This window comes from Pan paniscus, chromosome 5, assembly GCF_029289425.2.
Source record: "Pan paniscus chromosome 5, NHGRI_mPanPan1-v2.0_pri, whole genome shotgun sequence".
Taxonomy (NCBI): Eukaryota; Metazoa; Chordata; class Mammalia; order Primates; family Hominidae; genus Pan; species Pan paniscus.
In genome coordinates, this window is record NC_073254.2 from 41,952,594 (window position 1) to 41,966,186 (window position 13,593).

A 13,593-nucleotide genomic window follows, 5' to 3' on the forward strand; every position below is an offset into this window, starting at 1 on the left:
TCCTGCACTCCAGGAAAGTCCCATAGTGAGGGGTGAGGAGCACAGTCTTTGGAGCCAAACTACCTAGCAACAATTCTTTTTAAAAAATTTAATATTATTTTTCATCGACAAATCATAATTATCTACATTTATGAGGTACAGTGTGATGTTTTGATGTTTTGATATATGTGTACAGTATGGAAGATTAAATCAAGCTAGTTAATTAAATTAAATCACATGCTGGATATATTCCCTTGCCTATCTTTTATTTTTTTCATACCCAGATGAGCTGAATTACCTATCATTTTTTATGGTGGAACATTTGAAATTTACCCTCTTATTTTGAAATAGGCAATTCATTTTTGTTGACTTATAGTCACTTTGCTGTGCAATATATTTCAAAACTTATTCCTCCTATCTGAAACTTTGTACCCTTTGACCAACAGTTCATTCCCTTCGTCTCCCCCAACCCCAGTAACCACATTCTACTTTTTAGTTCTACGAGTTCAACTACATTAGATTCCACAAGTAAGTGAGATCATGTGGTATTTGCTTTCTGTGCTTGTCTTGTTTCACTTAGCATGATGTCCTCCAGGTTCATCTTACACATTTTTGCAAATGACAGAATTCCCTTCTTGTTAAGGCTGAATAATATTTCATTGTGTATCTATACCACATTTTCTTTGTCCATTCAGTCATTGATGGACACTTAGGTTGATGCCATATCTTGGCTGTTGTGAATAATGCTGCAATAAACATGGGAGTGCAGATATCCCTTCAACACATTGACTTCAATTTCCTTGAATATATATCCAGAAGTGAGATTGGGGCATTATATGGCTGTTCTATTTTTAGTTTTTGGAGGAACTTTCATACCATTTTCCATAATGGGTGTACTAATTTACATTTTACCACCAACGTACAATGTTTTCTCTGCATCCTTGCCAACACCCTAGACACAGTTCATGCCTCTGTCACTTTCTCACTGTGTGTCTTTAGGCAAGCTACTTGGCTTCTTCATTGTTCTGTCCCCATCTGCAAAATAATGACAGAAACAGTGCCTACCTCATAGGATTGTCATTAACTCAATAGTTTGACAGTTTCTCATAAGGTTAAATATACACTTATTATATGACCCAGCAATACCACTCCCAGAAATTTTCCTAGAGAAATGAAAACATATGTTCACACAAAAACCTGAACATGAATGTTTATGGTGACTTTATTTATTTTTGAGAAAAAATGGAAATAAATGTTCTTCAACAGGTGAATGGATAAATGAACTGTGGTATACTCATACAATTGAACACAATTAAAAATGGATTTTTAATCAGCAATAAAAGAAATAAATATTGATATAAGTAACAACTTGGATAAATCTCAGTGGCATTATGCTGAGTGAAGGAAGCCAGTCTCCAAAGGTTACATACTGTTTGATTCCATTTAAGTGACACTCTCTAAAAGACAACCTATAGTGAGTAACAGAGAACATGTTAGTGTTTACCAGCAGTAGGGATGGCGGGATGTACGAAAAAATGTTCTAATTGATAGACATTCCACTTATTTGGAAAGTCTGGATATTATAGATCCTGCTGCTGTGCACACTGCACACCTGACACAGAGAAGAGTGGACAGGAAGGGGAAGGCGAGGTTCTGTTCAAGTCCAATGGGTTTGGTTCCACCTGGCCTCAATCTGCAATCAGCACTAGATGGTTTAGTCCTTCACTTTCTTCAAGGATGTAGATTAGGACACACAGTGTGAACATCTAAAGCTCCAGTTTTAGATCTGGAGTATGTTTACTTTAGAAAATTGGAAGACACTGAGGTTTTTCAAAAACAATACTGAGGTCCAAATCAGGGTGCAAGTGACAGGGAACACAGGCTACTTCTTGTAGGCATGATGCCTTCGGGAATGCCCTTTCTCCCGATTCTTTGGGGTTTTTGATTTTGCGCCAATGGAAAATGAAGAGGCTGATGATCTAAAAGGTCCTCTCCCAACAGAGCCCTGGGCAGGTGGAAAAGGCATCCCAAAGCCAACACTGCTGCCTGCCTTAGCTTGTCCAGGGACTGGGGTGTTTTGAGCAATGGGGGCCATAGTCTTTCTTGCAGAAATGCTGCCTCTCCCTAAGGAAAAAGCTGTGCGGTGGCTGGGCAGGCCTTCAGTGTTCTGGCTCCAGCCTTTTCCAAAGGGGATCATGGTGCTAGTGGTCCCACTAGGCAATGCTCCAATGCTGAAAGCTCCAGAGGTGGGGCTCATGTCTGGACCAGTCATTCTGATCCCAGACTCATCACAGTCCATAGGGGTCACGAATCCCCCAAAAGTGAAAGGTTGTGGGGCTCTGCTGCCAAACACTGAGCCAAAAGCCCCACTTTGGTGGGTCTGAATTACAATTCTAAACCCAGTTGTACTAGCTTGACTAATGGGAAAACCTGCTGGAATGCTGCCAATGCCTGACCAGGTGCTGGCAGGGGTTTGAGAGGTGGAGGCTGAGGGTGTCAAACACCCCAAGGCTGACTGTGTGGTACTAATGAAGGCTGGCTGAGCTGGAGTTGGCATGGGGGTTGGCAATGCCACTGCTGAGCTCCCAAAAAGAAAAGAACTACTGACACTTGGCATAAGGGCTGGCTGGGAAGGCCCTTGTTTCTGTCCATTTGTGGCACCAAATGCAGGCTGGGGATTAGCTCCTTGGGATAGTGGGAAAGGTGGCCTTGAGCTTGATCCCAAGGGACTTGTGATTGCTGGAGTCAGGTTGGAGATGCTGGGGGTTGATGCAAGCCAGTTTGTGGATACTAGGGCAGAGGCAGGCAGAGGGCTGCCCATACCCCTGAAATTAGCAGTGCTGCTTCTAGGGGATATCTGTACAACACTGGAAAGGACCTGGGTAAACATGGTGACTGTATGCACAGTAGGAATTGTAGGATGGTGGTGTGGTGGGAAAATGAATCCTGTGGCTGGGGTGAAGTCGGCCCTGAAGGCCTGAGCAGTCCCAAGCAGGAAAGTGTCGCAAGTGGAAGGGACAGAATAAGTGTTGCCTACGGCACTGGTGACATTCACTACACCAAAATCCAAAGGTGGCTTAAAAACAGAGTCTTTAGATGTGCTGGCTAGGGTGGTGGACATGACCACAGAGGTGGCCTTGACCAGGCCATGGAAATGATGGGTAGAAGCATGAGTAAATGGAGGAGGGGTCTGCTTGGAGGAGAAAGGAGCTATCATGGGCATAGTTTTAAGTGGATCTATGCTGCCAAAGATAGGCTTGAAGGTAGGAGTTAAGGTACCCTGAGTTGTGGAAAGGGAAGAGATTGAAGATGCTGCAGCTGTGACTGAAATTCTGGAATATGAGGAGCTTCCAATCTCGCTGTTGTGCAGGGGCCCCAAAATCGGTTTTAACATGAGGTGAGCAGAAGTTGCATCAGGAGGTGCAGATGCAGAAAGATGGGATGTTGGGCTACTCACCATTCCAAGCAAAGTACTTTGGATGGTGGGTGGTGCAGGTGGGTCTGGGGGCATGGGAGACCTGTCAGCCTGAGAGGTTGAAGGCAGCCAGGTGGTGTCAGTAACTGGTAATGTGGGAGAGGTGGGGGTCAGCAGGATGAAAGTAGCTGTGGGCTTTGAGTCTGGAGAGGTGCCTGGAAGGAGCTCTGACTGTGAGCACCCAGGTGGGGTCAGTAGGCTGGGTGTCTTCAAAGGAGAATGGGCCACACTGGTTGCCTCTCCTGTGGACTGTGGAGAGGCCAGTGGACCTAGAGACTTCTGCATTTTTCTTAAGTTTTCCAACTGAGGATTTGCTCCCTGGGTTAGATCTGTTTCTGAAGAAGGCAGAGCAAGAGATAAGGAAGGCTGAATAGCAAGCCAAGTCTCAGGGAAAGGGTCTGTGTTGACCTCAGTTGTATCTTCTCCTGCGTTGTTGCTTACCTGTAGCTCAGCTTTCTTCTCCAAAGTCAAGTTCTCATCAGAGACTGCATAACCAAGCTGGGGAGGTGGGATCTCTGACACCAGGTTCTCAGGGCTAGACGGCAGCTGTGGAATCTTCTGGTTTTGCTGCCCAGAACTTTCAGATGCTCCTAGGGACTCAAAATCTGATACCAGTGGGACTGGAGAGTAAGGCCGATGACAACTTTTTTCCTTTTTTATTGGCCACTCTGGTGTCTCGAATGACACACTGAAAACACTTCTCTTCCAAGGGTCTGAGAAATTTCTGGAAGAGCTGTAAGAGCTGGAAATAGCATTCCTTTTGGAGCTGAGGGTGCCACCTCTGTATATGCTGGCCAAGGAGCTCATGGAGGAGCAATTGGGCCTCTTAGTCAAGCTGTGATCTGAGCCCCAGGAGTGGAGACTTCTCTTCAGCGGCCCAGGCCTGGGCACAAAAGAAGTGAGGGTTCCATTTTTCATCAGGGGCTTAAATGCCGATGGTCTGGTCTCTGGACTCCTTCTCTTACCGTCCAGACTCTCAGGGAATAGTGGTTCTTCCAACCTCCCTTTCCCTTTTCTGCACTCTCTGAGGGCCCTCAACACTGTCTCCTTTGAACATGGATCTGCGAGCTCCTCAGAGGGTGGGAGTCCTGCAAGGGCAATTACATCTTCAGGAGAAGTGGAAGGGGGCACTCTCTGGTCAAGAGGAGTGATCCTGATGGTCACTGGGCTCCAAATTGGCCTGGGATGTCGAAGAGACCAAATAGTCCGCTTTAAGTAACTTTCCCACCAGTCTGAAGGGAGAGGCCCCAGGGGGGAATTCTGGGACTTCTTCATGGGAAAGCGCCTCCAAGCCTCGTTGGCCAGCCACGTGGTTGGATTGGCAGGATCCAGGTTTGGCCGCCTCCTCACAGGTCTATACCGTGGGGCAGGGTGGGCGCGGTGGACGAACTGAACCCGATGAACTTGGTGAAGGTGCTGAGGTGGCCGGCGTTTCGTGGGCCTCTCGGGCAAGTCGGTGCGCACCTGGGCTGGGGACGAGGGCGAAAGTTCCAGTTTGCTCAGGAAACTGCCCATGAGGAGAGATGAGGCGCGGGCAGTGAGTTCAAGCACGGTTTTGGCTTCCGAGGTTTCGGACGTCTGCAGAATCGGACAGAGTCGAAGAGCGCAGTGTTCGGTTGACGGTTGGGATTCACGCGCTAGGAAAGCGCGAGTCTCAGGGCGCTTAGCACTCTCCAGGCCCGGCACCCGCGGGAACGGGGGACACGCGGGACTTCGGCAGTCCCAGTAACTTGCTTTGCTGTTCTGAGACCTCAGCGAGGCGGTCAGACCTCTGCTGCCTCCGCAGCGAGTTGCAGTACTTGGCGCGGGGAGAGGAACTCGAGAGGAAGCTCACTGCCCCTCGCCCCTGGCGTCGGCAGCGGCTGTCTGGGACCCTGTGGTCCCAAGTGGCGCAGAGCTGGAATCGAGTGGGTGCACAGTTTCCAGGCTCCGACTATTACTGGCCTCGAAGGTACAGGCTCAGGGGGCTCAGGGCCCCGGCGCAGATCTGTCGGCCCGCGGGATCCCCGGAGTCTGAGTGGGGAGCACTATCCGCACCCCGCAGAGTGAGTGCGGGCGGCTTTCGCAGGTGCTCAGGACGGGAGATCTGGACCGGTGGCTGTGCCGCCCGGATGGCATTTGTGGCACTAGCAGTCGGGAAGGCAGCTGATTGAGGATTTCCGCGTTTCTCTTTTTTTTGCAGATCGTGACGCCGCCAGTAGGTGTCAGTCATTTGCTGCACAGCCACCTTAGAGATCCACCTGTGTCTCCCAGCGGCCGAATCCAGGTTTCCTTCCTATTCGCACTTGAAGAACTAATGGAGATTGCCGTCAGGAGTGGCCTCAGAGATCCGGAGTGGGCGAATGGGAAATCGCATCTTACGGCCCAGAACCTGAGCCCTCCACAAGCACTTGGCTCAGTCCCTTGCTCAGGCCACCTCCTGTTCTCTTCTGCTCTGTGAAAGACACTGTTAAGAGAATGAAAAGACACGCCACAGACTGGAGAAAATATTTGCATAATACGTATGTATCTGCTGAAGCACTGGTATACAAAATATACATAGAATGTTAAAACTCATAATAAGGTAAAAAATTAATGGGCAAAATATTTAAACAGAAACCCCGCCAAAGAAGATATGCAGATGGAAAACAGTATAAAAAGATGCCAAACATCATTGACATATGCTATATGTCAATATTTAGCTATATATAACTAAACATCAGTAAATACTTCTGATTGCAATTTAAACATCAGTAAGATACCATAATTGCAAATTAAACATCAGTAAGATATTACTACACACCATTCAATTGGCTAAAATTCAAAACACCACATGCTAAGGAGGAGGTGGAGTAACAGGTACTCTCATTCATTACTGATGAGAATGCAAAATGGTACAGCCACTTTGGAGGACAGTATGGCAATTTCTTACAAAGCTAAAACACAGTCCTACAATACAATTCAACCACCACAATCCACGTGTTTATCCAAATGAGCTTAAAGTGAATGTCCACATAAGGACCTGCATGTGAATGTTTATAGAAGTTTTATTCATAGTTGCCAAAAATTGGAAGCAACCAAGAAGTCCTTCAACAGGCAAATGAATAAACTGTGGCATAACCATACAATGGAATATTATTCAACACTAAAAAGAAATGCACTATCAAGTCACGAAAAGATATAGAGGAACCTAAAATCCATATTGCTAAGTGAATGGAACCATCTGAAAAGGCTACATATGACTTCAAATATATGACAATCTGGCAAAGGCAAAACAATAGAGATAGCAAACAGAGTGCAACCGTGGTTGCAGGAGAGGTGGTAAAGAAATGTGGGATACCTTTAAGCACACCAACATACACAAAATGAAAGCACTAGGAAAGGAAAGAGAGAAAGGAGTAGAAAAAATTGTCAAAGAGAGTGGCTGAAAACTTCCCAATCTAATTGAAAAACATTAATCTACATGTCCAGAAAGCGCAACAAATTCTACATAGGATTATACAAAGAGTTCCACAAACAGATATGTCAAGTAAAAGCACTGAAATATAAAGACAAAGAGAAAATCTTGAAAGTAACAAGAGAAAAATGACTCATCACTTACAGAAGAACCCTAAACAAATTAACAACTGACTTCTCATGTGAAACAATGGAGGCCAGAGGCAGTGGGATAAGATATTCATTGTTCAACAAAAAATACTGTCACCCCAAAGTTCTACATCTAACAAAGCTACCTTTCAAAAATGAAAGCAAAATAAAGACATTCCCACATAAACAAAAACAGAGAATTTGTTGTTAGAAGACCTGCCTTAGAAATACTAAAGGAAATTATTCAGACTGAAGGTGACACCATCTGGTAATTCAAATACACATTTAAAACAAGAGCACTGGTAAAGGTAATCACGCAATTATAAAAGACAGTATAAATGTGTTCTTATCTTAACTGATTCAAAAAGTAATTGTACAAAACAATATGCATATTATGTACAAAACCATATGCTATGAGGGCCTATAGCATATAGAAATGTAATATATCTGCTAATAACAGCACAAAGGAGGTGGGTGAGAAGAAAGCTGCACTGTGCTAAGGAAATAACTCCTGATAGTAAGACAAATTTATAGGAATAAATAAAGAAACCAGAAATGATAAATAATAAGATTAATATAGAATAAGCTATATATATACACACACACACAATTTTTTCTCCTTTTGTTTCTCTCACCTTATTTAAAACACATAAAATTATATAAATTAATAATTGTAATAATGTTAGGTTTGTAATATTTATAGTTGTAATATTTATAACAATAATATGATTAAAAGGGAGAAATAGGAGAAAGAGCTATATGGGATTGAGATTTTTATATCTCACTGGAATTAAGTTAGTATAAATCTGAAAGTGTTCTGATAAGGTATATGACAAATAAGTCCTAGGAATTATTGAATTATTTCCTCTGAAGAAATAATTCAAAATTTATAGTGGAAAAATCATCAAAGAAATTAAATGCTACAGTATAAAATATTTGCTTAATGCAAAAATGGAATATAGGAGGAATGGAAGAACCAAAAAGGCATGAGACATACAGAAAATAAAAAGTTAAATACCAGACAAATCCAAATATATCAGTAATAATAATTTTATATGTAAATATATTAAGCAATTGAATCAAAAGGCAGAGACTGTCAGGGTGGATAAAGAAACAGTATTCAGCTATCTTTTGTCTAGAGAAGACACCATTTACATTTAAAGATACAAGTAAATTGAAAGTAAAAGGATGGAAAACATATGTCATGCAAACTTCATCCAAAAAAAGCTGTAATGACTATATGAGTAGACAAAGTAGACTTTAAAACAAATAATGTTACTAGGGACAAATAAGGACAAAAAGGGCTAATCCATCAGGAAGATATCACAATTATAAACATCTATGCAATTAATAAGAGCACCAAAATACATAACGACAAAAGTGACAGAAATGAAGAGAAAAATAGACAATGCAAAAATAATAGTTGGAGTCCTCAGTGCCCCACTTTCAGTAATGAATAGAACAACTAAGAAATAGATCAGGAGGGAAATACAAGACTTGAAGAATGCTATAAACCAACTAGACCTAACAAATATTTATAGAATCTCCATTAAACAGCAGCAGAATGTACATTCTTCTCAAGAGCATATGGAACATTCTCTGAGATACATCCTATGCTAGGTCATAAAACAAATCCAAATAAATTGAAAAGGATAGAAATAATGCAAAGTATGTTTGTCTGATCACAATGGAATGAAATCAGAAATCAAACACAGAGAGAAATTTAAAAATCCACAAATAAGTGGAAATTAAATTTCTAAATAGCCAGTGGGTTAAAGAAGAAATATTAAGATAAATTAGAAAATATTTGAGATAAATGAAAATAAAGAAACGACATACCAAAACTTATGGGATTCAGGTAAATTAGTGTTTAGAGGAAAATTTATAGCTATAAATGCCGATATTAAAAAAGAAGAAAAATATCAAATGAGTAAACTAAGTTTTTACCTTAAGACACTGGAAAAAGACCAAACTAAACAGAAGCAAAATTCAGGATATCAGTGAAATTAATGAAGTTAATAATAGAAAAATGTCAACAAAATCAATGAAATGAAAAACTAGCTCTTCAAAAAGATCAACAAAATTAACAAACCTTTAGATAGAGTGACCAAGAAAAAAAGAGAACTGAAATTATTGGAATCCAAAATGAAAGAGTGAACATTACTACTAACCATATAGAATTAAAAAGACTGTAAAGGACAGCTGCAAAAAACTGTATGCCAAAACATTAGATAACTTAGATGGAATAGACAAATCCCTGTAATGATGCTAACTACTGAAACTGACTCAAGAAGAAATAGACAATCTGAATAGACCTGTAATAAGTAAAGAGATAAATTAGTAATAAAAAAAACTATATACAAATAAATGTCCAGACTTAGATGGCTTCATTGTTGAATTCTACCAAACACTTAAAAGAATTAATACCAACTCTTCACAAACTCTTCCAAAAAACAGAAGAGGAGGAAACACTTCTCAATTCATTCTACAAGGCCAGTACCAGTATCCTTATACCAAAACCAGGCAAAGCCATCACAAGAAAAGAAAACTACAGACCAATATTTCTTATGAATACAGACATAAAAATACTCAACAAAACACCAGCAAGATGAATCCAGCAACATATAAAAGAACTAGATATCATTACCAAGTGGGATTTATCCCAGAAGTGCAAGATTGTTTTAAATTCTGAAAATCAGTTAATATGATACACCATGTCAACAGAATAAAAAACAAAAACCACATGATCATCTCAAAAGATCTCTTTCATGTTAAAAAGTCTCAACAAACTAGAAATAGAAGGGAATTTCTTCAACCCTAAAAATGCACCTACAATTGCATGGAACCCTTGAAAAACTAGAACAAAGTTGAAAGACTCACACTTCCTGATTTCAAAATTTACTATAGAGCAACAGTAATTAAAACAATGTTGTACTGCCATAAGCATAAACATATAGATGAATGGAATCTACAGTTGAGAGGCCAGAAATAAACCCATATGTCTATGGTCAACTGACTTTTTCCAAGAGTCCGAGACTATTCAGTAGGAAAAGAATAGTCTTTCCAACAAATGGTGCCGGGACAAATTGACAGACATGTGCAAATGAATAAAGTTTGACACTTACCTCACACCATATACAAAAATTGACTCAATGGATTAAAGAGCTAAATATAAGAGCTAAAACTATAAAACCCAATATTTGGGAAACCACTGCCTTATAGAAAGCTTATACATTTGTACTACAAGGCAAATACATGAATGTTTATAGCAGTATTATTTAGAATACAAAAAATCTGGAAGATATCTGAATGTGTATTCACAAAAACGAACACCAGAGAATTTAATTGTGATATACCTGTGCAGGGGAATACAATACCACAACGTAAACTGAATGGTCTCCAGGTACATTCAATAACATGGATGAATATCACAAACCAAAAGTTGTGCAAAAGAAGGCAGGCAAAGAATAAAAAGACAGTATATATATAAAGTTCAAAAACTGGAAAATACATTTTGTCTTTTGATTCATACACATGAGGTGTATTAGTATCAAGTAAGGAAAACAGAGATCACACTGATTATTTTAACAGGATTATTAGATGGAATTGGTAAAATGGGTGTTGGAAGACTAAAAAAGCAAAAAGAAACAGTAGTGACAGCATGAAACAGCTACTACCCCAAGAGTTGAGGAAACACACGTGCAAGAGGTGGGGTTATTAGAAGCTAGAAGCTTAGAGAAAGAGACTCAGTGCTGAAGCCAGATCTCTGAGGAGGGGTCACTGGCCAGCTGGTGCTGTGATCTCTGAGAGGATATGATGAGGCTGGTTCTGGGAGTGTGGAAAACAACCCTGAAAACGTGAACTAATTGCTGCTGGAACTTACTGCTACTACAGCGTGAAGTGCTGCTGGGATGATGCTAACAGGAAGAGAACAACAGAATTGAGAGTTTCTTCTCTCTTTTCCAGCCTTCCAGTGTCCTTCTAGAGTCCTCCACTGCCAGAGTCTAAGAGAGGGTACAGGGTGAGGTTTGCAGTCCCAGCCCCAGCTTCACAAAGCAGAATGTAGAAGTGTGAACAACATTAATATAAAGTTCAGAAACATGCAAACTTAACATATTCTCTCATAATGCATAGATATGTGGCAAATCAATTGAGAACAGCAAAAAGAATGATAAATATAAAATAATTATTCTGCAGAGGAAGAAAGGAAGAAGAGATTGGGAAGGGCAGATTTAGGGCTTCAAAGTATTGGCAATATTTTATTTCTTCAGTTTTATTGGGTAAATTTGTGTTTGCAAAAAAGTATTTTTACTTTTATATATTGCATTTTTGTGTGTATGTCATTTGAATGTACATTCAAATTTTCACAGTAAAATATACTTTATAACATTTAACACAAGTTGTTGGAAGCAATTAAAATACAGTAAAAATTTTAAATCTTAGGAAAATCACTTTGTACATACCAACTAATATAGGTACTGAGAATTCAATTAAAAATTGAATTGACTCATTAAACAGAACAGTATTAAGTTTGCTTTTTAAGGAAACTTCAGAAATATAAACCTGCTCCAAATGAAAAAAGTCATAGCAGCATCTTAAGGGAAAAAATATTCTCTGGGAAGATGAATATTCTCTGGGATAGAAAAAATATTCTCTGGGAAGGCCTAAGCAATAGCAAAACTCGTGGTAATTTTATTGACTGAGTGAAATTAAACTGATTAATTTCTCCCATCACAGTCCTAGAGCCTTGGGGAATGCAGCAGAATATTCTATTGCATTGTTCAGGCAGGAAAAAGTGTGTGTTTCCAGGTGGTGGCTTTGCACCTTCAGTTAATAATTCTAATAAATTCACCATGATGATACTTGGCATCTGGAAGAGCTATTTGCAGCTTCTCTGGACACATCAGAGCAATCCACCCTCCACAAAGGCAGATGCACTAAGGATGACAAGTCAAAATGCAGATGAGCCTTCCTTATAAGTGAAGGAGCCAGCCTTGGCCTCTCTGCACAGCACGAGAGCATCTGCCTGCAGTTGTGGGCAGCAGAAATCTCCTGTGGTAAATATTCTTCAAAGGCCCCTGCTCTGAGAATTCCAAGGAGGTTTAAGGATTCTTGAAAGTTTTTCCTTGTCTTATTTCTCCATGTATAGAAGGGCCCCATATGCGATTTAATGTTCTGCTGTCATTGTCTTGAAATTCTTAGTAATTTATTAACAAGAGGCCCCTCGTGTTTTCATTTTGCATTGGTCCCCCCAAATTTAATAGCCAGTACAACTCCTATTCTTTCTCTTCCAAAATTAATGTAATTCAACCTTAGTATTTTCCTTCCTCTATTTCAGTCTTATTTCATTAATTTTGGTTACCAAATACTGACTCTTTACATTTTGTTCTTTTTAAAATTTTTTTCTCTCTTCTTTCATTTCTCTTTTTCTTCTCTGCTACTTATTTTCTCAGTAGTGGTTAACAGGATGGGCTCCATTGCCTGGGTCAAGTACAATTTTGCAACATATGAGCTGTGAGAACCTGGGCAAGTTACTCAATCTCTTCTTGTCCTCATCTGTAAATTTGGAACAATAATTTTACCTACCTCACAGGATTTTGTGAGGTTTAGTTATGTTAAGTATCTGCAAAGTGTTAGAACATTGCTTGACACATAAGTACTCAGCGAGTATTTATTAAATAAGTAACCTTATCTTTATATTCTTTCTCTATATATTTCATTTTCTACTTTGATATTCTTTATTTTAAAAATTCTCTCCATACTTTATATACTATTTTGATATTATTTAATCAAGCTTTAGTTAATTTCATGTGTTACCTCTCCTCGGCATTTTTATTCTTCCATCATTTTTCTCTATACTTTATACCTTAAGTAATTTTTTAAAAATCCAATTATGGATTTCTCTTTACTGCTCCTTTCTGGATAACCTCTTCTTCTTTACTGTTATAACTTCCCTTATTTTTCTCTGTTTTATATTGTATTGGTCTATGTTTTCACATTTGAAATGCTTTCAAATTTATATTTGAAATGCTTTGCATAGTTTCCAGATATTTTATATTTTTTTCTTACAACCACTTCTCTACAAAGCTCTTCTTTCTATGATTAAAGCTCACAACATTCCTCAGGTGGTTTTGCGTTTCTCTAACTTCAGAAGTGGATTTATATGACTTTTATTCTTTTGCTGTCCTTTAACAATTTTTCACACAAAACTCTCCAAATTCTAGCATTCTTTTTTTCTCATTCTGTATCTTCTTTTAGTATTGTTTCTTTCATTACTATAGTGTCTATTTCTTTCTTTTTTTTTTTTTTTTTGAGACAGAGTCTCGCTCGGTCGCCCAGGCTGGAGTGCAGTGGCACAATCTCGGCTCACTGCAAGCTCTGCCTCCCCGGTTCACGCCATTCTCCTGCCTCAGCCTCCCGAGTAGCTGGGACTACAGGCGCCCGCCACCACGCCCGGCTAATTTTTTGTATTTTTAGTAGAAACGGGGTTTCACCGTGTTAGCCAGGATGGTCTTGATCTCCTGACCTCGTGATCCGCCCGCCTCGGCCTCCCAAAGTGCTGGGATTACAGGCGT

At 40.1% G+C, this 13,593-nt stretch overlaps 1 protein-coding gene across 1 annotated transcript; it reads right to left on the reverse strand.

Annotated features, from left to right (window-relative positions):
- Positions 1-1,177: 1,177 nt before the first annotated feature.
- On the reverse strand, positions 1,178-4,978 carry LOC100979681 (POM121-like protein 2). The gene has a single exon (XM_003829664.5). It carries the CDS (start codon positions 4,967-4,969, stop codon positions 1,862-1,864), a length of 3,108 nt encoding a protein of 1,035 aa, XP_003829712.2. The 5' UTR covers positions 4,970-4,978; the 3' UTR covers positions 1,178-1,861.
- Between the last annotated feature and the right edge of the window lie 8,615 nt (positions 4,979-13,593).